Raw genomic sequence first — 25,902 nt, forward strand, 5'->3', positions numbered from 1 at the left:
CCTAGAAGGAGGACCATAGAGTAATATAGAAGCGGAGGACAGGTCTAGAATGAGGAGCACAGAGTAATGTAGAAGCAGAGGACAGGTCTAGAAGGAGCACAGTAATGTAGAAGCAGAGGACAGGTCTAGAAGGAGCAGCATAGAGTAATGTAGACGCAGAGGACAGGTCTAGAAGGAGCACAGAGTAATGTAGAAGCAGGGGAGAGGTCTAGAAGGAGGAAGACAGACTAATGTAGAAGCAGAGGACAGGCCTAGAAGGAGGAGCATAGAGTAATATAGAAGCAGAGGACAGGTCTAGAAGGAGCAGCATAGAGTAATGTAGACGCAGAGGACAGGTCTAGAAGGAGCACAGAGTAATGTAGAAGCAGAGGACAGGTCTAGAAGGAGCACAGAGTAATGTAGAAGCAGAGGACAGGTCTAGAAGGAGAACAGAGTAATGTAGAAGTAGAGGACAGGTATAGAAGGAGAACAGAGTAGAGTAGAAGCAGAGAACAGGTCTAGAAGGAGGAGCATAGAGTAATATGGAAGCAGAGGACAGGTCTAGAAGGAGCAGCATAGAGTAATGTAGACGCAGAGGACAGGTCTAGAAGGAGCACAGAGTAATGTAGAAGCAGAGGACAGGTCTAGAAGGAGGAGCACAGAGTAATGTAGAAGCAGAGGACCGGTCTAGAAGGAGGAGCACAGAGTAATGTAGAAGCGGAGGACAGGTCTAGAATGAGGAGCACAGAGTAATGTAGAAGCGATGGACAGGTCTAGAAGGAGGAGGACAGAGTAATGTAGAAGCAGAGGACAGGTCTAGAAGGAGGAGGACAGAGTAATGTAGAAGCAGAGGACAGGTCTAGAAGGAGGAGCATAGAGTAATGTAGAAGCAGAGGACAGGTCTAGAAGGAGAACAGAGTAATGTAGAAGCAGAGGACAGGTCTAGAAGGAGCAGCACAGAGTAATGTAGAAGCAGGGGACAGGTCTAGAAGGAGGAGCACAGAGCAATGTTGAAGCAGAGGACAGGCCTAGAAGGAGGACCATAGAGTAATATAGAAGCAGAGGACAGGTCTAGAAGGAGGAGCATAGGGTAATGTAGAAGCAAAGGACAGGTCTAGACGGAGGAGCACAGAGTAAAGTCGAAGCAGAGGACCGGTCTAGAAGGAGGAGCACAGAGTAATGTAGAAGCGGAGGACAGGTCTAGAAGGAGCACAGAGTAATGTAGAAGCAGAGGACAGGTCTAGAAGGAGGAGCACAGAGTAATGTAGAAGCAGAGGACCGGTCTAGAAGGAGGAGCACAGAGTAATGTAGAAGCGGAGGACAGGTCTAGAATGAGGAGCACAGAGTAATGTAGAAGCGATGGACAGGTCTAGAAGGAGGAGGACAGAGTAATGTAGAAGCAGAGGACAGGTCTAGAAGGAGGAGGACAGAGTAATGTAGAAGCAGAGGACAGGTCTAGAAGGAGCACAGTAATGTAGAAGCAGAGGACAGTTATAGAAGGAGAACAGAGTAGAGTAGAAGCAGAGGACAGGTCTAGAAAGAGCACAGAGTAATGTAGAAGCAGAGGACAGGTCTAGAAGGAGCACAGAGTAATGTAGAAGCAGAGGACAGGTCTAGAAGGAGGAGCATAGAGTAATGTAGAAGCAGAGGACAGGCCTAGAAGGAGGAACACAGAGTAATGTAGAAGCAGAGGACAGGTCTAGAAGGAGCACAGAGTAATGTAGAAGCAGAGGACAGGTCTAGAAGAAGAACAGAGTAATGTAGAAGCAGAGGACAGGTCTAGAAGGAGCAGCACAGAGTAATGTAGAAGCAGGGGACAGGTCTAGAAGGAGGAGCACAGAGCAATGTTGAAGCAGAGGACAGGCCTAGAAGGAGGAGCATAGAGTAATATAGAAGCAGAGGACAGGTCTAGAAGGAGGAGCACAGAGTAATGTAGAAGCAGAGGACAGGACTAGAAGGAGGAGCAGAGGACAGGCCTAGAAGGAGGAGCATAGGGTAATGTAGAAGCAGAGGACAGGTCTAGAAGGAGGAGCATAGAGTAATATAGAAGCAGAGGACCGGTCTAGAAGGAGGAGCAAAGATTAATGTAGGAGGAGTACAGAATAATGTAGAAGCAGAGGACAGGTCTAGAAGGAGAAGCATAGAGTAATATAGAAACAGAGGACAGGTCTAGAAGGAGCAGTATAGAGTAAGGTAGAAGCAGAGGACAGTTCTAGAAGGAGCAGCATAGAGTAATATAGAAGCAGAGGACCGGTCTAGAAGGAGGAGCACAGAGTAATGTAGGAGGAGCACAGAGTAATGTAGAAGCAGAGGACAGGTCTAGAAGGAGGAGCACAGAGTAATATAGAAGCAGAGGACAGGACTAGAAGGAGGAGCAGAGGACAGGCCTAGAAGGAGGAGCATAGGGTAATGTAGAAGCAGAGGACAGGTCTAGAAGGAGGAGCATAGAGTAATATAGAAGCAGAGGACCGGTCTAGAAGGAGGAGCACAGAGTAATGTAGGAGGAGCACAGAGTAATGTAGAAGCAGAGGACAGGTCTAGAAGGAGGAGCACAGAGTAATATAGAAGCAGAGGACAGGTCTAGAAGGAGCAGCATAGAGTAATGTAGAAGCGGAGGACAGGTCTAGAAGGAGAACTGAGTAATGTAGAAGCAGCGGACAGGTCTAGAAGGAGCACAGAGTAATGTAGAAGCAGAGGACAGGTCTAGAAGGAGGAGCACAGAGTAATGTAGAAGCAGAGGACAGGTCTAGAAGGAGGAGCACAGAGTAATGTAGAAGCAGAGGACAGGTTTAGGAGGAGGAGCACAGAGTAATGTTGAAGCAGAGGACAGGTCTAGAAGGAGGAGCACAGAGTAATGTAGAAGCAGAGGACAGGTCTAGAAGGAGGAGCACAGAGTAATGTAGAAGCAGAGGACAGGTCTAGAAGGAGAACAGGGTAATGTAGAAGCTGAGGACAGGTCTAGAAGGAGAACAGGGTAATGTAGAAGCTGAGGACAGGTCTAGAAGGAGAACAGGGTAATGTAGAAGCTGAGGACAGTCTAGAAGGTGGAGCACAGAGTAATGTAGAAGCGGAGGACAGGTCTAGAAGGAGAACAGGGCAATGTAGAAGCTGAGGACAGGTCTAGAAGGAGAACAGGGTAATGTAGAAGCTGAGGACAGGTCTAGAAGGAGCAGCACAGAGTAATGTAGAAGCGGAGGACAGGTCTAGAAGGAGAACAGAGTACTCTGTGGTGCTCCTTCTAGACCTGTCCTCTGCTTCTACATTACACTGTGCTGCTCCTTCTAGACCTGTTCTCTGCTTCTACATTACTCTGTGCGCCTCCTTCTAGACCTATCCTCTGCTTCAACATTACTTTGTGCTCCTCCTTCTAGACCTGTCCCTTGCTTCTACATTACACTGTGCTCCTCCTTCTAGACTGGTCCTCTGCTTCTACATTACTCTGTGCTCCTCCTTCTAGACCTGTCCTCCGCTTCTACATTACCCTGATCTCCTTCTAGACCTGTCCTCCGCTTATACATTACTCTGTGGTGCTCCTTCTAGACCTGTCCTCTGCTTCTACATTAATGTATAAGCGGAGGACAGGTCTAGAAGGAGATCAGGGTAATGTAGAAGCGGAGGACAGGTCTAGAAGGAGGAGCACAGAGTAATGTAGAAGCAGAGGACCAGTCTAGAAGGAGGAGCACAGTGTAATGTAGAAGCAAGGGACAGGTCTAGAAGGAGGAGCACAAAGTAATGTTGAAGCAGAGGATAGGTCTAGAAGGAGGCGCACAGAGTAATGTAGAAGCAGAGAACAGGTCTAGAAGGAGGAGCACAGAGTAATCTAGAAGCAGAGGACAGGTCTAGAAGGAGGAGCACAGTGTAATGTAGAAGCAGAGGACAAGTCTAGAAGGTGGAGCACAGAGTAATCTAGAAGCAGAGGACAGGTCTAGAAGGAGGAGCACAGAGTAATGTAGACGCAGAGGACAGGTCTAGAAGGTGGAGCATAGAGTAATGTAGAAGTGGAGGACAGGTCTAGAAGGAGGAGCACAGTGTAATGTAGAAGCAGAGGACAGGTCTAGAAAAGGAGCACAGAGTAATGTAGAATCAGAGGACAGGTCTAGAAGGAGCAGCATAGAGTAATGTAGACGCAGAGGACAGATCTAGAAGGAGCACAGAGTAATGTAGAAGCAGAGGAGAGGTCTAGAAGGAGGAGGACAGACTAATGTAGAAGCAGAGGACAGGTCTAGAAGGAGAACAGAGTAGAGTAGAAGCAGAGGACAGGTCTAGAAGGAGCACAGAGTAATGTAGAAGCAGAGGACAGGCCTAGAAGGAGCACAGAGTAATGTAGAAGCAGAGGACAGGTCTAGAAGGAGAACAGAGTAATGTAGAAGCGGAGGACAGGTCTAGAAGGAGAACAGAGTAATGTAGAAGCAGAGGACAGGTCTAGAAGGAGCACCACAGAGTAATGTATAAGCGGAGGACAGGTCTAGAAGGAGATCAGGGTAATGTAGAAGCGGAGGACAGGTCTAGAAGGAGGAGCACAGAGTAATGTAGAAGCAGAGGACCAGTCTAGAAGGAGGAGCACAGTGTAATGTAGAAGCAAGGGACAGGTCTAGAAGGAGGCGCACAGAGTAATGTAGAAGCAGAGAACAGGTCTAGAAGGAGGAGCACAGAGTAATCTAGAAGCAGAGGACAGGTCTAGAAGGAGGAGCACAGTGTAATGTAGAAGCAGAGGACAGGTCTAGAAGGAGGAGCACAGAGTAATCTAGAAGCAGAGGACAGGTCTAGAAGGAGGAGCACAGAGTAATGTAGACGCAGAGGACAGGTCTAGAAGGTGGAGCATAGAGTAATGTAGAAGTGGAGGACAGGTCTAGAAGGAGGAGCACAGTGTAATGTAGAAGCAGAGGACAGGTCTAGAAAAGGAGCACAGAGTAATGTAGAATCAGAGGACAGGTCTAGAAGGAGCAGCATAGAGTAATGTAGACGCAGAGGACAGATCTAGAAGGAGCACAGAGTAATGTAGAAGCAGAGGAGAAGTCTAGAAGGAGGAGGACAGACTAATGTAGAAGCAGAGGACAGGTCTAGAAGGAGCACAGAGTAATGTAGAAGCAGAGGACAAGTCTAGAAGGAGAACAGAGTAGAGTAGAAGCAGAGGACAGGCCTAGAAGGAGCACAGAGTAATGTAGAAGCAGAGGACAGGTCTAGAAGGAGAACAGAGTAATGTAGAAGCAGAGGACAGGCCTAGAAGGAGGAGCACAGAGTAATGTAGAAGCAGAGGACAGGACTAGAAGGAGGAGCAGAGGACAGGCCTAGAAGGAGGAGCATAGATTAATATAGAAGCAGAGGACCGGTCTAGAAGGAGGAGCACAGAGTAATGTAGGAGGAGCACAGAGTAATGTAGAAGCAGAGGACAGGACTAGAAGGAGGAGCAGAGGACAGGTCTAGAAGGACGAGCATAAAGTAATATAGAAGCGGAGGACAGGTCTAGAAGGAGGAGCATAGAGTAATGTAGAAGGCAGAGGACAGGTCTAGAAGGAGAACAGAGTAATGTAGAAGCAGAGGACAGGTCTAGAAGGAGCACAGAGTAATGTAGAAGCAGAGGACAGGTCTAGAAGGAGGAGCATAGGGTAATGTAGAAGCAGAGGACAGGTATAGGAGGAGGAGCACAGAGTAATGTAGGAGGAGCACAGAGTAATGTAGAAGCAGAGGACAGGTCTAGAAGGTGGAGCACAGAGTAATGTAGAAGCAGAGGACAGGCCTAGAAGGAGGAGCACAGAGTAATCTAGACGAAGAGGACAGGTCTAGAAGGAGCAGCACAGAGTAATGTAGAAGCGGAGGACAGGTCTAGAAGGAGCACCACAGAGTAATGTATAAGCGGAGGACAGGTCTAGAAGGAGATCAGGGTAATGTTGAAGCAGAGGATAGGTCTAGAAGGAGACGCATAGAGTAATCTAGAAGCAGAGGACCGGTCTAGAAGGAGGAGCACAGTGTAATGTAGAAGCAGGGGACAGGTATAGAAAGAGAAGCTTAGAGTAATGTAGACGCAGAGGACAGGTCTAGAAGGTGGAGCATAGAGTAATGTAGAAGTGGAGGACAGGTCTAGAAGGAGGAGCATAGGGTAATGTAGAAGCAGAGGAGAGGTCTAGAAGGAGGAGCACAGAGTAATGTAGAAGCGGTGGACAGGTCTAGAAGGAGAACAGAGTAATGTAGAAGTAGAGGACAGGTCTAGAAGGAGCAGCACAGAGTAATGTACAAGCGGAGGACAGGTCTAGAAGGAGAACAGAGTAATGTAGAAGCAGAGGACAGGTCTAGAAGGAGCACCACAGAGTAATGTATAAGCGGAGGACAGGTCTCAAAGGAGATCAGGGTAATGTAGAAGCGGAGGACAGGTCTAGAAGGAGGAGCACAGAGTAATGTAGAAGCAGAGGACCAGTCTAGAAGGAGGAGCACAGTGTAATGTAGAAGCAAGGGACAGGTCTAGAAGGAGGAGCACAAAGTAATGTTGAAGCAGAGGATAGGTCTAGAAGGAGGCGCACAGAGTAATGTAGAAGCAGAGAACAGGTCTAGAAGGAGGAGCACAGAGTAATCTAGAAGCTGAGGACAGGTCTAGAAGAAGGAGCATAGAGTAATGTAGACGCAGAGGACAGGTCTAGAAGGTGGAGCATAGAGTAATGTAGAAGTGGAGGACAGGTCTAGAAGGAGGAGCATAGGGTAATGCAGAGGACAGGTCTAGAAGGAGCAGCATAAAGTAATGTAGAAGCAGAGGACAGGTCTAGAAGGAGCATAGAGTAATGTAGAAGCAGAGGACAGGACTAGAAGGAGGAGCAGAGGACAGGCCTAGAAGGAGGAGCATAGGGTAATATAGAAGCAGAGGACCGGTCTAGAAGTAGGAGCACAGAGTAATGTAGGAGGCGCACAGAGTAATATAGAAGCAGAGGACAGGTCTAGAAGGAGGAGCATAGAGTAATATAGAAGCAGAGGACAGGTCTAGAAGGAGCAGCATAGAGTAATGTAGACGAAGAGGACCAGTCTAGAAGGAGGAGCACAGAGTAATGAAGGAGGAGCACAGAGTAATATAGAAGCAGAGAACAGGTCTAAAAGGAGGAGCATAGAGTAATGTAGAAGCAGAGGACAGGTCTAGAAGGAGGAGCACAGAGTAATGTAGAAGCAGAGGACAGGTCTAGAAGGAGGATCATAGGGTAATATAGAAGCAGAGGACAGGTCTAGAAGGAGCAGCATAGAGTAATGTAGAAGCGCAGGACAGGTCTAGAAGGAGGAGCATAGAGTAATGTAGAAGGCAGAGGACAGGTCTAGAAGGAGAACTGAGTAATGTAGAAGCAGAGGACAGGTCTAGAAGGAGCAGCATAGGGTAATGTAGAAGCGGAGGACAGGTCTAGAAGGAGGAGCATAGAGTAATGTAGAAGGCAGAGGACAGGTCTAGAAGGAGAACTGAGTAATTTAGAAGCAGAGGACAGGTCTAGAAGGAGAGGACAGGTCTAGAAGGTGGAGCACAGAGTAATGTAGAAGCAGAGGACAGGTTTAGGAGGAGGAGCACAGAGTAATGTAGAAGCAGGGGACAGTTCTAGAAGGTGGAGCACAGAGTAATGTAGAAGCAGAGGACAGGTTTAGGAGGAGGAGCACAGAGTAATGTAGGAGGAGCACAGAGTAATGTAGAAGCAGGGGACAGGTCTAGAAGGAGGAGCACAGAGTAATGTAGAAGCAGAGGACAGGTCTAGAAGAAGGAGCACAGAGTAATGTAGAAGCAGAGGACCAGTCTAGAAGGAGGAGCACAGTGTAATGTAGAAGCAAGGGACAGGCCTAGAAGGAGGAGCACAGAGTAATGTAGAAGCAGAGGACCTTACGTGCACGCGCGCTTCCGGGGTCTTCCGTGCACGCGCGCTGCCGGTGCCTTCCGTGCACGCGCGCTGCACTGCCGGGGTCTTCCGTGCACGCGCGCTGCGCTGCCGGGGCCTTCCGTGCGCGCTGCGCTGCCGGGGCCCTCCGTGCAGGCGCGCTGCGCTGCCGGGGCCTTCCGTGCAGGCGCGCTGCGCTGCCGGGGGCTTCCGTGCAGGCGCGCTGCGCTGCCGGGGCCTTCCGTGCAGGCGCGCTGCGCTGCCGGGGCCTTCCGTGCAGGCGCGCTGCGCTGCCGGGGCCTTCCGTGCAGGCGCGCTGCGCTGCCGGGGCCTTCCGTGCAGGCGCGCTGCGCTGCCGGGGGCCCCCCGCGCAGGCGCGCTGGACTGCCGGGGCCCCCCGTGCAGGCGCGCTGGACTGCCGGGGCCCCCCGTGCAGGCGCGCTGGGCTGCCGGGGCCCCCCGTGCAGGCGCGCTGGGCTGCCGGGGCCCCCCGTGCAGGCGCGCTGGACTGCCGGGGCCCCCCGTGCAGGCGCGCTGGAATATAGAAACATAGAAGATGACGGCTGGAACTCTCTTTTATTTTATAGAAAAATACAAAACATTTCCACAAAATTCATAACAGAAACTAAAAACAAAATCTTAACTAAAAAATACATTGCTGTATATAGAACACCTGACCTGGCCCCACATACTCCACTCATACAGCCACATTCGCACCTTATCCAAAACAACAACAAGTCAATTCTCCCCAAAAAAAAAAAAAACAGACAAACTACAGAACAAAACAATAGCAAAAAAGAACCTACCCCCACCATGCCAACCAAAGTGCACAGAAGCAATAACAACACCCCAAACAAAACACCCCTTTTTTTTTTTTTTTTTTTTTTTTAATTTGTTTATATTTATTTTTTATTTTTTTATCTGTTTTTTTTTTTTCTTTTTTACATCACCATAATAAATGTCACACACACATATCCTATCTTTCCCTATCCTTACATATCCTAACCTTCACCAATCTCAGCCGGCATCTCGCCTCATGTCCTCTCATGTCCGCGTACTCCAGATCTTGGCCTCTATTACCACACAAACCACCCCAGCCCAGCCCCCCGCCCCATGTCCGCATAGTCCAGGGCTGGGCTAAGCACACCCTCACCACAACCCCAACCCTCCTCCCAACCTAACTATTACCCCCTTAAAAAATTACCCTAGTCTAACAATATACAAAATTATATACACAACTATCACAACTTATCTTACAATACCATACAAATACAAAACCAAAACATTCCCGAAAGCACCAAGTTCGGTCGCTTGTAAACCCTTTTTCTGCCTTTACCAAAAACAAAACAAAACACTTCTTGTGCTTACCCAGCCCATCACCAGAGAGAGAGAAGGGAAAGGCCCCCCAGCACCCCCCAGAGGCCAAACTCCACATCCACTGCCTCACCCATCCCTATCGCTTGCCTTATCTCCTTACACCTATTACTAGCCCTTCTCCTGACCCTACTAAAACTGACCCTATGCTGACACTCACCTTTCCCTATTCCTAGCCCTATCGCTAATATTCTTTTGGTGCCTCAGTGGAACACAGACCCCCACCTCCAGTTGAGCACCGGCGAAAACACTCCCCTCCCCCTTTATGGAGGCCGACACATTAAGGTACCCGAAAAGAAAAGCCCCTCCAAAGGCGAGAGGCTTTGGATGCTCCCAATCTGTCAACCTCCAAAGAATGCACCTTCACCAGGTCACCCATGATATTGCTAACAACCTCATCGACTAGGAGGACTTTCTTCTGAGTAGAAACTAGGCTTCGTGTATTCCATGTAAAGTGCCTAACCACTATACTGACTAGAAACAAGGTGCAATGGTCCCTACCACCAAGGTCTCCGAACACTCCATAGGCCCACCCAGCATAGGAGAGGTTGGCTAAGCCTGGCCAACCAATGGAGGCTCCCACCCTTTTGTATACCTCTGTATTGAAGGGGCAATGAAGCAGGAAATGCTCCATGCTTTCCAGCACGCCGCCACACTCCTCCCGGGGACAACCCCTATCATCAGAGTTTCTGTACTTCAAGTTGCCTCTTACATACAGTCTCCCATGGAAGCAACGCCAAGCCCGATCCCAAAACTTCTGGGGAATCCTCGCTGAATTTAAAAGTTTTAATCCCACCCCGAGGTCACTACTTGGGCAGTCTTTGAGCGCCAGGGGCTTCTGAAAGTGGGTCATCAGACCCCTGCTGTCAAGAAATTTTCTCGACATGGTCCTGATCTCCCGCACTTCCAGACCCCACCGGCGAACAATCTTCAGCACCAGGGTGGCATAAGCCGGAAGATGTCCGTGAGGCGTACGCAGGTCTTTCACTTGCCCTCCTCTCTCCCATTCCTGGAAGAAAGGCAGAAACCACCCCCTGCAGGAGGATATCCACCAAGAAGCCCTCTCTTGCCAGAGGTTTGCCAGGTTGATCTTAACAAAGGTGTTTACTAGAAACACCACCGGGTTAACCATATCTAACCCGCCTAGTCTCCTTGGTAGGTAAGTAACCTCCCTTTTGATTAGGTTAAGCCTGTTCCCCCATAACAGCTGGAAGAACAGGCAATAGACCCGAGTCCAGAGAGGTTCTGGCAAAATGCATACACTGCCTAGGTAGAGTAACATGGGCAACAGGTAGGCCTTGGCCAGGTGAACTCTTTCCCTCAGGGTTAAGGACCAACCCTTCCATTGGCCGACCTTCTGGGCAACTAGATTCAGCCTACCCTCCCAGTTTTTCATGGGATAATCACCGGGGCCAAATTCGACTCCTAAGATCTTAGCAGACCCCTGAGGCTCTGGAAGGGTGTCCGGGAGATCAAAACCTGGATCTCCCCCTCCCAGCCAGAGACTCTCGCACTTATCCCGGTTGATCTTGGACCCAGATGCCAACGAGTAACGTTCCACTTCCGACATCACCCACTCCGCCTCCCCTCTCGAGGAGACGAAAATAGAGACGTCGTCTGCGTACGCAACCACCCTCTGAGTGGCTTCCGGCCCCTCCAGGCCGGCCCGACCCCCACCAATGGCCCATAATCAATCCTTTTAAGAAAAGGATCAATTGCAAACACATATAGCAAAGGGCTCAAGGGACAACCCTGGCGGACACCAGACCCAACCTCAAAGGGGGTTCCAACCCAATCGTTCACCAGCGCAAAAGTCTCAGCCCCAGTATATAAGGTCTGAAGCCAATTGACAAACCCCCCCCCGGTAGGCCGTACCTCAGAAGGACCGACCAGAGGTACTCGTGGTCCACCCGGTCAACAGCCTTGGCCTGGTCCAAGGACAGGATGTACCCCTTCCATCGACCAGCATTTCCCTGCTCCACTGCCTCTCTGACACTGAGAACAGCACTAAACGTGCTGCGGCCTGGAACAGAGCAGTGCTGGACCGGCGAAAGGAGCCAGGGTGCGAACTTCACCAGCCGATTAAACAGCACCTTTGCGAGAACCTTTCTGTCCGTATTGAGAAGCGCTATGGGACGCCAATTCTCAATACGGGTCGAGTCTTTACCCTTCGATAAAATGATCAAGGCCGACTTCCTCATTGACTTTGGCAAAGTACCCGAGGAAAGGCACTCATTAAAAACCGCGGTCAAGAGGGGAACAAGGGTTCCTTTAAAGGTCTTATAAAACTTGGATGTTAAGCCATCCGGACCTGGCGATTTTTTTGACGGCAAGCCTGTCAATCGCCAGTCCCACTTTCTCTTCCTTGATCGATTCTATCAAAACACCAAGAGCGGGGTCTACCCCTGGTTCGGGAATGGTTTCGGCCAGGAAAGCCGACATCTCATCTCTGTTTAGATCCTGCTTTCTCAAGAGGTGTGTGTAGAAGGATCTGACAACCTCCAGGATCCCTGACTTGGATCTCTTCAGGGAGCCTGTACTATCAGCCAGTCCTGTAATGATTTTACGATTCACTGACATTTTACAGTTCCTGTAGGGGTCGGGCGAGCGGTACCTCCCGAAATCCCTCTCAAGAACCAAAGATGCGTGCCTATCATACTGACACCTCTTAAGCAAAGCTTTCCTTTCACCCCGGAGATTTCCTCACGGCTACCTCCGGTGGAGACTAGATGCTCGAGTTTCCTCCTCAGTTCCAGATACAGGCGGTACCTATTCAGGGACCTGAGGCACGAGAGCTGGCGGAAAAACTCTGCTACCCGTTTTTTGAACATCTCCCACCACTCTGACTTAGTACCACTAAGATCCAACAAAGGTACCTGGCTCTGAAGAAAATCCTCAAAGGCCTGTCTTATCTCCGTTTCTTCCAAGAGAGTTGAATTCATTCTCCATATACCTCTTCCCATCTGGAGGGACTCTGCAATATTCAAAGAGAAAATAATTAGACAGTGGTCGGAGAACTCCACCTCAACAACGGACACTGCTGAAGAGATGGCTTCCTCCTTCAAAAAAAACCTGTCTATCCTAGACCTACAATTACCTCTATGATAGGTGAACCCTGAGTGACCTGGGGTATGCCTGATGTGGATATCCACCAGGCGAGCATCGCTAACTATGCTATTTAATGTCACACTATCATAAGCCAACCTATCTCTGGAACATCCTCGATCTTGGAGTCTAACGACAGTATTAAAATCTCCTCCAAAGATGACTTGTCGGCTCGTAAAAAGGAAAGGTTTAATTCTCATGAAGAGGCTTTTTCTGTCCCACTCAGTCTCGGGACCATAGATGTTAATTAGTCGTAGTTCTTGCCCCCTAATGAGAACATCTAAGATCCAGCACCTCCCCATTTCTAACTCAATCATCCGTCGGCATGTTACCGGTGCGGTGAAAAGGACCGACACACCGCTATACGGCTCAGCCGCAAGAGACCAGTAGGAGGGCCCGCGTCGCCACTCCCTCCTAGCTTTAACGACGTCTGCCAAAAGTGACAGCCTTGTCTCCTGCAAAAACAAAATGTCGGCTTCAACTCGGTCAAGAAAATCAAAGGCTGCAAATCTAGCCGTATCAGACTTAATGCTGGCAACGTTAATCGATGCTAGCGTCAACGGTGCGAGTGCAGCCATCTAAGATGATTGAGTTAGACGGCTTTCCTCTTTCCACTCTGTGCTTCCTTATCTGAGGAAGACCCCTCGGAATTCCTCCCCTTTGCTCCTTTTTTTGGAAACGGAAGAGTCCATTTCTTCCAAATTTTTTCCCTTCCCTTCTTTATCCTCCGACTCCAGGGCAACCTCTGCCCCCGAAGCCAGTGCACCTCGCAAGGGAGGAGGTTCAGCGTCCCTGGAGACCCCTACCTCGCCCTCCTCCTCGCCTTGAGAAGTTGGAATATCCATGAGGGCTTGGTAGCGGTTGGGGGAGAGACCCAGGGGGGTGCAGGTCCTGCCTTCCTTGGTCAGGGTAGAGCCAGATGTTCTTGGCGCTTTGAAGTACTTTCCCTGTGTCCCTTTTTCTTTAGGCTGAACCCTCTTCTCCTCACCAACACTTTCATAATGGGCGGACTGAGAGTCTTCAGCCACCTGCTCTCTCTGGATCCTCCTGATCTCCTCATTCAAATCGGCCTCCTCAAGGGCATCTGTTTCTGGGCCAGGGTCCAGGTCAGGGCCAGAGATCACCCCAGTTGCCTGGGCTTCTCTCTGCTCCCTTTCCTTTCGCCTTTTCTCCTGCCTTCGTTGATAGGAAGGGGGGGCTCTCTTAGCGTTCTTCACCTGCCCTTGGGCTCCGCCATCGCCACATGCCTCCTCACCTGCAGAAGTCACCCCACTTTCCTCTTACACAGGTTTAGAGACAGTGTTGACCACGGAGCGTGGACACCGACTGAATGGGTGACCTAAGTCACCACACAGGTGGCCCCTAATCTGGCCACACGTTGCGGCTAGATGGCCTACCCCTCCGCAATGAGCGCACTTCTGCACAGTGCAGCTGGCGCTCAGGTGCGAAGGGTCGCCACACCGGTGACACAGCTTTGGTTGCCCCTGGTAGAAGACCAAGATTCGATCCCTCCCGAGAAAAGCGGAGGATGGAATGTGGGACACTCTTTGCCCCAGACGTTTAAGTTTGACCATAAACGTCCAGGCCCCTGACCAGATGCCAAACTCGTCCAAGTTCTTCCTTGGCATCTCCGCCACCTCGCCATATCTGCTCAACCAGGTCATGATATTCATGCAAGAAAGCGACTCGTTACGGGTGAGAACGGTCACTTTCTTGAGACCACTCTGGCGGGATATCGCTTGTACAGCAAAATCCCGCCAGCCGGGCTCGCTCTTCACCAGCTCATAATTCCCCCAGAAGACCTCAAGGCCGCCGGGGTGAACAAAGCTGATGTCGAACTCGGCCGTACCATAAGGATGTATCAAGGCAAAGATGTCACTCGCCTTGAAGCCCATCTCCAGCAGCAGCTCCACCACCCTCTTTCTAGGAGGGCACGCATCATTGCCACGCCACGGGAGACGGACCACATTCCTCCTGGCAGCGGCCGGCCCGGTTGTTGGGAGCGACCACTGATCTCCCCTTCTCTCTCGGAAGGCATCCAGACCGTACCTCTCTATCCAAAAGGATAGGTCTCGCTGCACACCCCCTACTGTTAGGGTCTGCTTCCCCTCCCTTAAGGCCTCCAGGAGACGCTGTTGCAAGTTACCGTCCCTGGGGCCAGAGGAGAAAGAAGGGTGAGCCGGTGGTCCCCCCCCTCACTACCCCAGCATAAGACCTGCTGGGAGTAGTAGTGGAGGGAGCACTCGGCCCCTCTGCACACCTGGTTGGCACATTATCCATAACATTTGACCCGTTCACCACATTTTTATTAATCACGCTATTACCTATAACATTTCTAAAGATACTCTCATACATCATTTCTTTGGCCAGGTCAGGATCAACATTTTTCTTTTTTTCCATTGCTTTTGCCCCCCCTCCTCCACTTCCCACCTCCGCATCATTGGGTGCTTTTGTGGAGAGACCGCCAGATGTTATAAGCGGTACCTCCACGCTACCCTCCGCTTCGTTAGTGTCCATGGCAACCAGGGGAGGGGAGACATTTATTCTGACACTGTGTTGCGGCAGTGCCAGCATCGGGTTTTCCACATATCGGATGCCGCTCCCGGGCTGGTCTGCGGCGTCCAAACCACTCCCCTTTCTCAGGGAGTGGCTTCCCACTGGCTCCTCGTTGTCAGCATCGCCTCTGTCCGGGGTGGTAGCTGACTTTCCGCCTACTCTGTCAGCCGACTCAGATGTTACAGAGCCGCCTGACATCCAGTCAGCTACCTCACGGGGACGCGCCGCTGACTTCTGGTCCGCCCCGTTCACCGGCCCTTGACTCGCGCTACTGGCCGGCTTCAGGGGCTCGCCTTCTGTCAGCCTCGGGACCACTCCCCCTGACACGATGACACCAGTACCGCCCCCTTTGCAGAGAACGGCGTCCGGCGCCATTTTGCCCGGCCCCACGATTTTCTCCACGCTTACCCGTTCCAACCCCACTGCAGAGGCCGGAACTGGGTGACTTGCGGGACCTGCACCCCGAACCGAGACATCCTCTGGACCGGAGTGCAGGGGAGACCCCAATTTAAATACGAGTCTCACCTGGTGCCTTCTTCTTCTCTTTCTTCTCTTTCTTCTCTTTCTTCTCTTTCTTCTCTTTCTTCTCTTTCTTCTCTTTCTTCTCTTCTTTTTCTTTTTTTCTTTTCTTTTCTTTTTTTCTTTTCTTTTCTTTCTTTTCTTTTTTTCTTTTTTTCTTCATCCGGCAGCTCTGAAACACCCGGGGGACGCTCGTCCTCGGACTCAGAGCTGCTCTCAGATGATGAAGGCAGCCGCACATTGCTGGGCGACGCCATCCTCCTCACTCCTCCATCCTCCTCCTTGCTGCCAGTCTCCCCAGGGACCTCCGAATCGATGTCCTCCCTCCGAGGGGACCTGGTCGAAACCGACACAGATGGTATTAAACTTTTGTCCTCCTCTGCCACACATGTCTTCACGCTGGGGGACGACCTCTCTCCAAAACGATCATCGTTCCAGAGCTTCTCCGAGAAGACGCCTCCCCCAGCGACAATCTCCTGGCGCCTTTCCTTCATCTCCTCGATGTCCCGCAACAAAGAGCATACTTGCAGCGCGTACCGGGCCCTCTTCGCCCCGGAGGACTTGGCCGCCCTGCTTCGGGCCATAGTCCGCTCCCCCCGGAGGAGCTGCAGGGACTTACCCAGGTCACGGTACTCCTGGACGTGGGCCGCCATGTGGGAGCTAAACACCGTGACATCCTCTCCCGGCCTCAGCGATCCCTATCCCAGGGTGTCCCCGCAGCACTGTTGTTCCGGCCCCGATGGTGCTGGGCCCTTTCCGGGGGAAACCGACGCAATCTCCGATCCTCTCCTCGCGGCCCCTTTTGGAGCCTCTGCCTTTGGGGGAGCTGGGACAACATTGCTGCTGCCCCTAGATGTTTTCTTCTCCCCTGAAGCGGACTGTCTCTTGCCAGCCTGCTGGCTGGTCCCTCCACCCTCCACCAGCCTGCTCCTGAGGGTGAAGGACCGAGGCTCCATCCTAGGATGGAGCCCCCTTCAGGGCCCTCTCCAAGCCCAGGTACGATGTTACAAACCTGGGCTGCTGGTATATGAGAGTCCCTGGTCTGGGCCTGGTAGGTGGAGCCTGGATGCTGGAAGCTGGTAGCTGCAGCCTCCAATCGCCAATATGGTCAGTTATGTGTCATGTCACCAATGCAGCAATAGTAATGTTGTAGAGCAATGAGAATGACAAGGAACCAGGAGGATCAGGATGACCTCTATATAGAAACATAGAAGATGACGGCTGGAGGAGAGCACATGGTCTATCTAGTCCCCCCAATATTATTCCCTTCTTAGTTTTGGCCTCGTTCTATTTCCTCAATGTCTTTTTGTAGGTGAGGTCTCCAGTATTACAGATGTGGGGTCACTAGAGCGCCATACAGCGGGGTCACATTCTCTCCCTCTCTACTGAGGGGGGAATACTGTGTTCAGTTCTCTAAGTGTCTCTCTCCATACACAGGAGTACACAATAGTGAAGAAGACATCGGGTGACTGTACGACTTCCATCATCCATGAGTCAGGAGGATGGAGCAGTAGTCAGAGCCCCATCACAGAGCCTCCCCTTCACTCCCGGATACATGAGAAGAAGATCTTAGAACTGATCTACAAGATGACGGAGCTGCTGACTGGAGAGGTGACACTGCTGGGAATGCTGGGAAATTCTACAGTAACAGCACTGGAGGTGCCTGGGTGATGACTGTATCATTGTGTGTGTCAGGTTCCTATAAGGTGTCAGGGTGTCACTGTCTATTTCTCCATGGAGGAGTGGGAGTATCTAGAAGGACCCAAGGATCTGTACGAGGAGGTGATGATGGAGGACTACCGGCCGTGCACGTCACAAGGTGAGAAGAGACAGATATATATATATATATATATATATATATATTGGCATCACTTTGGGCACAGGCTGGACTGGCGGCCATGCTGAGAACACCTGTGCACATTTGTGGGGAGGGTAATTCATGTGTGGAGCAAGAAAATCATGGCGTCTCCTTGTAATATTTGTCCCACCACAGACCACGTGGCTTGTAGTACATCATTTCCGCTGATCTCTGTAGCCCTGGACTCCAGCTTTTGCAAAACTACAACTCCCAGTGTAGCTCTCAGGGCATGCTAGGAGTTGTAGTTCTGCAGGTTGGAGAACTGATTTATACAAAGGTTTCATGAAAAGGGTAGAACATCAATGACATCCAGAATAAGGTCTCATCCGTACCCCCGCGCTCTCCATATAAAGCTTCATATTACAGGAGGACGGCGCTGACAGATCACATGGGCGGATACAATTTTTTTTTTTACACATTTTGGTTTATTTTGTTAATTGACCCCATTCTGGTAAATGTGATGATGTCACGTGTCATGACATAGCTGTGACCCTGTGATATCTCGCCCACTTAGCACCCATGACCCATGGTGGGGGGGGTGTTTTCCATGTGGCGTTGCATTAGCTGTAATAACATTTCTTTTTCTCTGGGGTCACATATTACACCACTCGCACCAAAAGCCATGCGGTCTTGGCATGAACACAATTTCGGGTGAGAGTCCATGACCACGTATGTAAATGCCTGTGTTGTCTGTTTTATGGCTGCGATTCTACATGTTAGAAAGTCTGTGGAATTGACCACATTGGTTTGGGAATTCTTTGAGGTGATAGAAACTTCCCCAGAAGGGTGTAGTGTGACCCTACTGTCTGTATTCTTCTACCATGTTACGTTATATATGGCCGCTCTGTTGTAATGGTTCACTGGGATACGCTTCTTGTGATGTCATCTAGAATGTGGGCAGATTCTATTTCTCTACACTCTGAGCGTGATGTCATGAAGGGCGTGGCCTGTAATCTGTATGTGTTCCGTTTGCACATAATGGCCATCATGTTGTGACCTCATCAATTCTATAAATTGTGGTCACACATTGACCGCGGTGTCAGTTTCTCTTGCTGGCTCTCATCATGGACGTGTCTTATAAGAAGAAGAGGAGGTTGGTGAAGATGTTTCCAATGATGAGTGTTGTAGAGAAGATGGAGGTTGGCGGACGCCAGTTTCCGGAGGACGTGGAGATGGAGGAGGAGGACGAGAAGATGGAGGTTGGCGGACGCCAGTTTCCGGAGGACGTGGAGATGGAAGACGGGAAGACTGAGGTTGGCGGACGCCAGTTTCCGAGTGACGTGGAGATGGAGGAAGTGGAGGATAATGATGACAAAATGGAGGTTGGCGGACGCCATTTTCCAGCTTATGTGGAGATGGAGAAACTTTCGGGGGCTACCGTTAACATCAGGGCCTCCAACCCCCGAAAGAGAAAGTGTCCATTTGAGTAAACTCTGCCGCTTGGGGCCCATTTACCATCAGACAAACAACACAAGTTTGACCCTGGGTAGTCAGCGGGTGCAATATATAGTCAGAAAAGGAATGCCTGCAGGCAAACAAAACCCTATTTCCTGACTACCCAATAAATGATAAGGATAAAGTAGAAGTTTACAACTTTTATTAAGCTACGTGTAGCAAGACAAACTATACACATAAATTTTAAAAATTTCACTGCCACAGACCGAAGTCAGTATAACAGCTGGAGAACCCAGCCGAGTATCAGAGAGTTACGGTGTATGCCGAGTGTCGGCAAACAGTCAGTGCAAAGACACCAATGCCTCTATTAGTATGATAGATACGGCTGAGGCAGGGATTAAAAATTCAATACAGCCCCCCCGACATGTTTCGCTAACTAGTAGCGTCCTCAGGGGTACATGGGGCTGTTATACTCGGCTGGGTTCTCCAGCTGTTATACTGACTTCGGTCTGTGGCAGTGAAATTTTTAAAATTTATGTGTATAGTTTGTCTTGCTACACGTAGCTTAATAAAAGTTGTAAACTTCTACTTTATCCTTATCATTTATTGGGTAGTCAGGAAATAGGGTTTTGTTTGCCTGCAGGCATTCCTTTTCTGACCATTTACCATCAGGGCCCCCAACCCCCGGGAGAAAGCGGCCATCTTAATCCCATCTGCCGCTCGGGGCCCATTTAACATCTTTAGGTGAGGTAAGTGCCGTCCACTGATGATCTTCTCACCTCACGACTCTTCTACAGCCGCCTGGACACTGAATTTCTGATGTTTTTGCAGTTGTCACCACCAACATCGTGGCCTTTACCACCTAAACCATCTGAATCTCCCATGAAGACTCCTCCAGTGCTGAGAACCAGTGACTAGCAGAACAGACGCGGGATCCGGTAAGTCTGACGTCTTCCGCTCGTCTTCTCCTTCTGGTGAAGGTTTTGGGAAGTTTTTGGCTTATTTGTATTTTTTTCTTTTCTAGGATCTGACTTCGAAAAACATGAAAAACATTTCGGTCTTTTCTGATCCAGGACTGAGCTGTGGCGGCCATATCCATGTATGAAGAAGGACCCTCCCCCTCTTCATCTCACCGATCATCGCAGGTTAAAGGGCCGGAGCCACAGAAAACCGCACAGAAATTCTACCAGATTCTAGAATAAACAAATTTTTCTTTACACTTTTTTGTATTTTCATTTATTTATTGGGGAATTTATCCCGGGAACCTTTGTTCTATGGGGATCAGAAGGATGTAGGGAGGTGTAATACTCTGCAGAATATATCACTATGTACCTGTAGAGGAGCAATGCTCTGCAGATCTGTAGAGAGGTCAGTGGTGTAATAATCTGCAGGATATATCACTATGTATCTGTCAGGAGGTAGAGGAGCAATGTTCTGCAGATCTGTAGAGAGGTCAGTGGTGTAATAATCTGCAGAATATATCACTATGTATCTGTCAGGAGGTGGAGGAGCAATGTTCTGCAGATCTCTAGAGAGGTCAGTGGTGTAATACTCTGCAGAATATATCACTATGTACCTGTAGAGGAGCAATGCTCTGCAGATCTGTAGCGGTCAGTGGTGTAATAATCTGCAGGATATATCACTATGTATCAGGATGTAGAGGAGCAATGTTCTGCAGATCTGTAGAGAGGTCAGTGGTGTAATAATCTGCAGGATATATCACTATGTATCAGTATGAGGAGGAGCAATGCTCTGCAGGATATATCACTATGTATCTGTCAGGAGGTGGAGGAGCAATGTTCTGTAGAGAGGTCAGTGGTGTAATAATCTGCAGGATGTATCACTGTATCTATCAGGAGGTAGAAGAGCAATGTTCTGCAGATCTGTAGAGAGGTCAGTGGTGTAATAGTCTGCAGGATATATCACTATGTATCTGTCAGGAGGTGGAGGAGCAATGTTCTGCAGATCTGTAGAGAGGTCAGTGGTGTAATAATCTGCAGGATATATCACTATGTATCTGTCAGGAGGTAGAGGAGCAATGTTCTGCAGATCTGTAGAGAGGTCAGTGGTGTAATAATCTGCAGAATATATCACTTTGTATCTGTCAGGAGGTGGAGGAGCGATGTTCTGCAGATCTGTAGAGAGTTCATTGGTGTAATAATCTGCAGAATATATCACTATGTATCTGTCAGGAGGTAGAGGAGCAATGTTCTGCAGGTCTGTAGAGAGGTCAGTGGTGTAATAATCTGCAGAATACATCACTATGTATCTGTCAGGAGGTAGAGGAGCAATGTTCTGCAGATCTGTAGAGAGGTCAGTGGTGTAATAATCTGCAGGATATATCACTATGTATCTGTCAGGAGGTAGAGGAGCAATGTTCTGCAGATCTGTAGAGAGGTCAGTGGTGTAATAATCTGCAGAATATATCACTATGTATCTGTCAGGAGGTAGAGGAGCAATGTTCTGCAGATCTGTAGAGAGGTCAGTGGTGTAATAATCTGCAGGATATATCACTATGTATCTGTCAGGAGGTAGAGGAGCAATGTTCTGCAGATCTGTAGAGAGGTCAGTGGTGTAATAATCTGCAGAATATATCACTATGTATCTGTCAGGAGGTAGAAGAGCAATGTTCTGCTGATCTGTAGAGAGGTCAGTGGTGTAATAATCTGCAGGATATATCACTATGTATCTGTCAGGAGGTGGAGGAGCGATGTTCTGCAGATCACTAGAGAGGTCAGTGTTGTAATAATCTGCAGAATACATCACTATGTATCTGTCAGGAGGTGGAGGAGCAATGATCTGCAGATCTGTAGAGGTCAGTGGTGTAATAATCTGCAGGATATATCACTATGTATCTTTCAGGAGGTAGAGGAGCAATGTTCTGCAGATCACTAGAGAGGTCAGTGGTGTAATAATCTGCAGGATATATCACTATGTATCTGTCAGGACGTAGAGGAGCGATGTTCTGCAGATCTGTAGAGAGGTCAGTGGTGTAATAATCTGCAGGATATATCACTGTGTATCTGTCAGGAGGTAGAGGAGCAATGTTCTGCAGATCTGTAGTGAGGTCAGTGGTGTAATAATCTGCAGGATATATCACTATGTATCTGTCAGGAGGTGGAGGAGCAATGTTCTGCAGATCTCTAGAGAGGTCAGTGGTGTAATAATCTGCAGGATATATCACTATGTATCTGTCAGGAGGTAGAGGAGCAATGCTCTGCAGATCACTAGAGAGGTCAGTGGTGTAATAATCTGCAGGATATATCACTATGTATCTGTCAGGAGGTGGAGGAGCAATGTTCTGCAGATCTGTAGAGAGGTCAGTGGTGTAATAATCTGCAGGATATATCACTATATATCTGTCAGGAGGTAGAGGAGCAATGTTCTGCAGATCTGTAGAGAGGTCAGTGGTGTAATAATCTGCAGGATATATCACTATGTATCTGTCAGGAGGTAGAGGAGCAATGTTCTGCAGATCTGTAGAGAGGTCAGTGGTGTAATAATCTGCAGGATATATCACTATGTATCTGTCAGGAGGTAGAGGAGCAATGTTCTGCAGATCTGTAGAGGTCAGTGGTGTAATAATCTGCAGGATATATCACTATGTATCTGTCAGGAGGTGGAGGAGCAATGTTCTGCAGATCTGTAGAGAGGTCAGTGGTGTAATAATCTGCAGGATATATCACTATATATCTGTCAGGAGGTAGAGGAGCAATGTTCTGCAGATCTGTAGAGAGGTCAGTGGTGTAATAATCTGCAGAATATATCACTATGTATCTGTCAGGAGGTAGAGGAGCAATGTTCTGCAGATCTGTAGAGAGGTCAGTGGTGTAATAATATGCAGGATATATCACTATGTATCTGTCAGGAGGTAGAGGAGCAATGTTCTGCAGATCTGTAGAGAGGTCAGTGGTGTAATAATATGCAGAATATATCACTATGTATCTGTCAGGAGGTAGAGGAGCAATGTTCTGCAGATCTGTAGAGAGGTCAGTGGTGTAATAATATGCAGGATATATCACTATGTATCTGTCAGGAGGTGGAGGAGCAATGTTCTGCAGATCTGTAGAGAGGTCAGTGGTGTAATAATCTGCAGGATATATCACTATATATCTGTCAGGAGGTAGAGGAGCAATGTTCTGCAGATCTGTAGAGAGGTCAGTGGTGTAATAATCTGCAGAATATATCACTATGTATCTGTCAGGAGGTAGAGGAGCAATGTTCTGCAGATCTGTAGAGAGGTCAGTGGTGTAATAATATGCAGGATATATCACTATGTATCTGTCAGGAGGTAGAGGAGCAATGTTCTGCAGATCTGTAGAGAGGTCAGTGGTGTAATAATCTGCAGGATATATCACTATGTATCTGTCAGGAGGTGGAGGAGCAATGTTCTGCAGATCTGTAGAGAGGTCAGTGGTGTAATAATCTGCAGGATATATCACTATATATCTGTCAGGAGGTAGAGGAGCAATGTTCTGCAGATCTGTAGAGAGGTCAGTGGTGTAATAATCTGCAGAATATATCACTATGTATCTGTCAGGAGGTAGAGGAGCAATGTTCTGCAGATCTGTAGAGAGGTCAGTGGTGTAATAATCTGCAGGATATATCACTGTATCTGTCAGGAGGTAGAGGAGCAATGTTCTGCAGATCTGTAGAGAGGTCAGTGGTGTAATAATCTGCAGGATATATCACTATGTATCTGTCAGGAGGTAGAGGAGCAATGTTCTGCAGATCTGTAGAGGTCAGTGGTGTAATAATCTGCAGGATATATCACTATGTATCTGTCAGGAGGTGGAGGAGCAATGTTCTGCAGATCTGTAGAGAGGTCAGTGGTGTAATAATCTGCAGGATATATCACTATATATCTGTCAGGAGGTAGAGGAGCAATGTTCTGCAGATCTGTAGAGAGGTCAGTGGTGTAATAATCTGCAGAATATATCACTATGTATCTGTCAGGAGGTAGAGGAGCAATGTTCTGCAGATCTGTAGAGAGGTCAGTGGTGTAATAATATGCAGGATATATCACTATGTATCTGTCAGGAGGTAGAGGAGCAATGTTCTGCAGATCTGTAGAGAGATCATGTCTGTATATACTGCACATGACGAAATTAACACTTCAACAAGTAAACAAACATCATATAGAGAGTCTACTAAAAAGAAGCAAAACACAGCGAAATAAAGTCTTCAAAATACTGTGTTTTGGTTTCTTTAAAGTAGTAAAATATATAAATTTATTATCACCGTATTAACCTGCAGAATAAAGAGAACATGTTGTTTTTACCGCATAGTAAACCCCATAAAGACAAGACCCCCCAAACTTTTTTTTCCACATTCCAGCCCACAAAGACATCAAACTACAACCCCACAAAATCAAGCCCTCATAAGGCTGTATCGGCAGAAAACTAAAGTTATGTCCGGGTGGGGAGAAAAAAATAAAATAAAAAACTGGCTGCAGCGGGAAGGGGTTAAGACATACGGAAGGTATAACGGGCATTACTACATGGGGCCTTCAACCCCTTAATGACAAGGCCTTAATAACCAGCTATTTTTTTTTTCATTTTTGCCTTGTATGGGGCCTTGTTTTATGCGGGAGAATTTTTTTATTTTCTTTTTCATTTTTGCCTTTTATGAGGCCTTGTTTTATGCGGGAGAATTTTTTTATTAATTTTTTGCGCGTTTTCCTGGTTGAAAAAAGTTACAAGTTACATCATTTATTTTTGCAGCTAAAATATATGAAAAAGCGATTTTCAGCATTCATTGTTTTGTTTATTTCCACACTAAAAAAATCTGTAAATTAATTCTTTAGGTTATTTGGTCGTGTAGATCCCAAATATGTGTCGTTTTTGTATTTATATGTAATGTCGGGGCAATAAAATGTATCTTATGATGCTAAATAAAGACTTTTTTTTTAACATTTGTGTTTTTTTTATATTTATTAACCCCATGTCGGGATAACTTTATTTTTGACATATAAAGTATTGGAATACTCCTGAATGCTAATACATAATACTGTGTCACTATGACATCACACAGTGTACCCGAACAGCAGGCAAACTGAACAGACAGCTCTGGGGTCCTATCTGTGTCACCAGGGCTGACTGCAGAGGGCTTCCTAGTCTCTGCATTACTGAACAGAGACTGGGGTACCCTGTAATATACAGGGTCCACCATCATCCCTGTATATACCAGCCCGCCATCATCCCTGTATATAACCCCCATCAACCCTGTATATAATTCTTATCATCTGGTTATATACCACTAGGACGGGAACTGTCTGCTCGCCTTAACACGTGGGCATTGAGGTAAAAGGGGCGGGCATTGAGGACACCTTGGACCAATAGGATGCCTGAAACTCCGGTACATGACAGAAGTCCAGCAAAATTTGAAAATATACGCAGAGCAACTCAGACCGGAGGAGCAGAGGGATTTCCTCCACTCATCTTTGGAATGTGGTTAGGTAAGTATGTATATTATTATTTTTATTAGGCATTATTGGTGCTGTATGAGAATATTATAGTGTGTGGGGGCAGCTATGGGGGTATTATACTGTGTGAGGGGCGGTGTCGGGGGATATATTATATACAGCAGGCTCAGGGGGGGTCTATCTCCAATGGCGTGGCATGCAAAAGGGGGTGTGGCCTAAAGATTGTTCATTAACCGTAATTGAGGTTACGTGTTCATATAAATCTCCCAGCCCTAGCTGGTGCCCCCCCAAAATCTGACACTAAGCCTAGTGCATGACCGGAGTCATAGATCACCCTGTAGAGAACTTCTATGTGCAGTCACAGCTCCCTCAGGTCCGGCACTATGTATAACACATTGTCTGACGTGTTACTGTAATGTAGAACTAAGGAGGAACCCCACCTTACCAAACCTCCCAATTCACTTTCTAATATCATTATTACTGACCTCTGGTAACACCTCCTGGAATTTCCTCCTCCACTTCACTCTTACACGGGTGATCGCCCCTCATCCGCTCTTCTTCATCCTCCGCTTTATTATTAGTCAGATCTTCCCCCTAATTTCACATATGTAACAATTCTGTACAATACAGCAGAGAGTGCGAAGAATCTAACAGATCAACATAAGAAACCACCAAAATCTATGACCCCATCTATGACCGCAGGACCATAAAGCTCCACACCCCCCTATATAGATGTGGTATAGGGCTCAGCTTCATCTACCTGATGATTCTCTGGGACATTGTGATTTTCCTCTGGACAGTCCTGGGAATACAGAGGACTGGGACTTCTCTCTGGTGGATTTCTCCTACTGGATCCATCT

The 25,902-nt window shown here is 48.3% G+C and overlaps 1 protein-coding gene and 1 long non-coding RNA gene across 2 annotated transcripts in view; one reads left to right on the top strand and one right to left on the bottom strand.

Annotated features, from left to right (window-relative positions):
• Positions 1-19,816, top strand: part of LOC142664810 (uncharacterized) — a 30,747-nt gene extending 10,931 nt beyond the window's left edge. The window contains exons 2-5 of the long non-coding RNA XR_012851389.1: positions 16,803-16,976; positions 17,061-17,184; positions 19,450-19,556; positions 19,643-19,816. This is a non-coding gene — a long non-coding RNA (uncharacterized LOC142664810). The remainder of the gene's footprint in view (positions 1-16,802; positions 16,977-17,060; positions 17,185-19,449; positions 19,557-19,642) is intronic.
• LOC142664704 (uncharacterized) overlaps positions 1-25,630 on the bottom strand; it is a 358,460-nt gene extending 332,830 nt beyond the window's left edge. Inside the window, exon 1 of the mRNA XM_075843968.1 lies at positions 25,528-25,630. Coding sequence (XP_075700083.1) covers positions 25,528-25,591 — 64 coding nt within the window. The 5' untranslated portion in view covers positions 25,592-25,630. The remainder of the gene's footprint in view (positions 1-25,527) is intronic.
• Positions 25,631-25,902: the final 272 nt, after the last annotated feature.

Source organism: Rhinoderma darwinii, chromosome 1 (genome assembly GCF_050947455.1).
Source record: "Rhinoderma darwinii isolate aRhiDar2 chromosome 1, aRhiDar2.hap1, whole genome shotgun sequence".
NCBI lineage: Eukaryota > Metazoa > Chordata > Amphibia > Anura > Rhinodermatidae > Rhinoderma > Rhinoderma darwinii.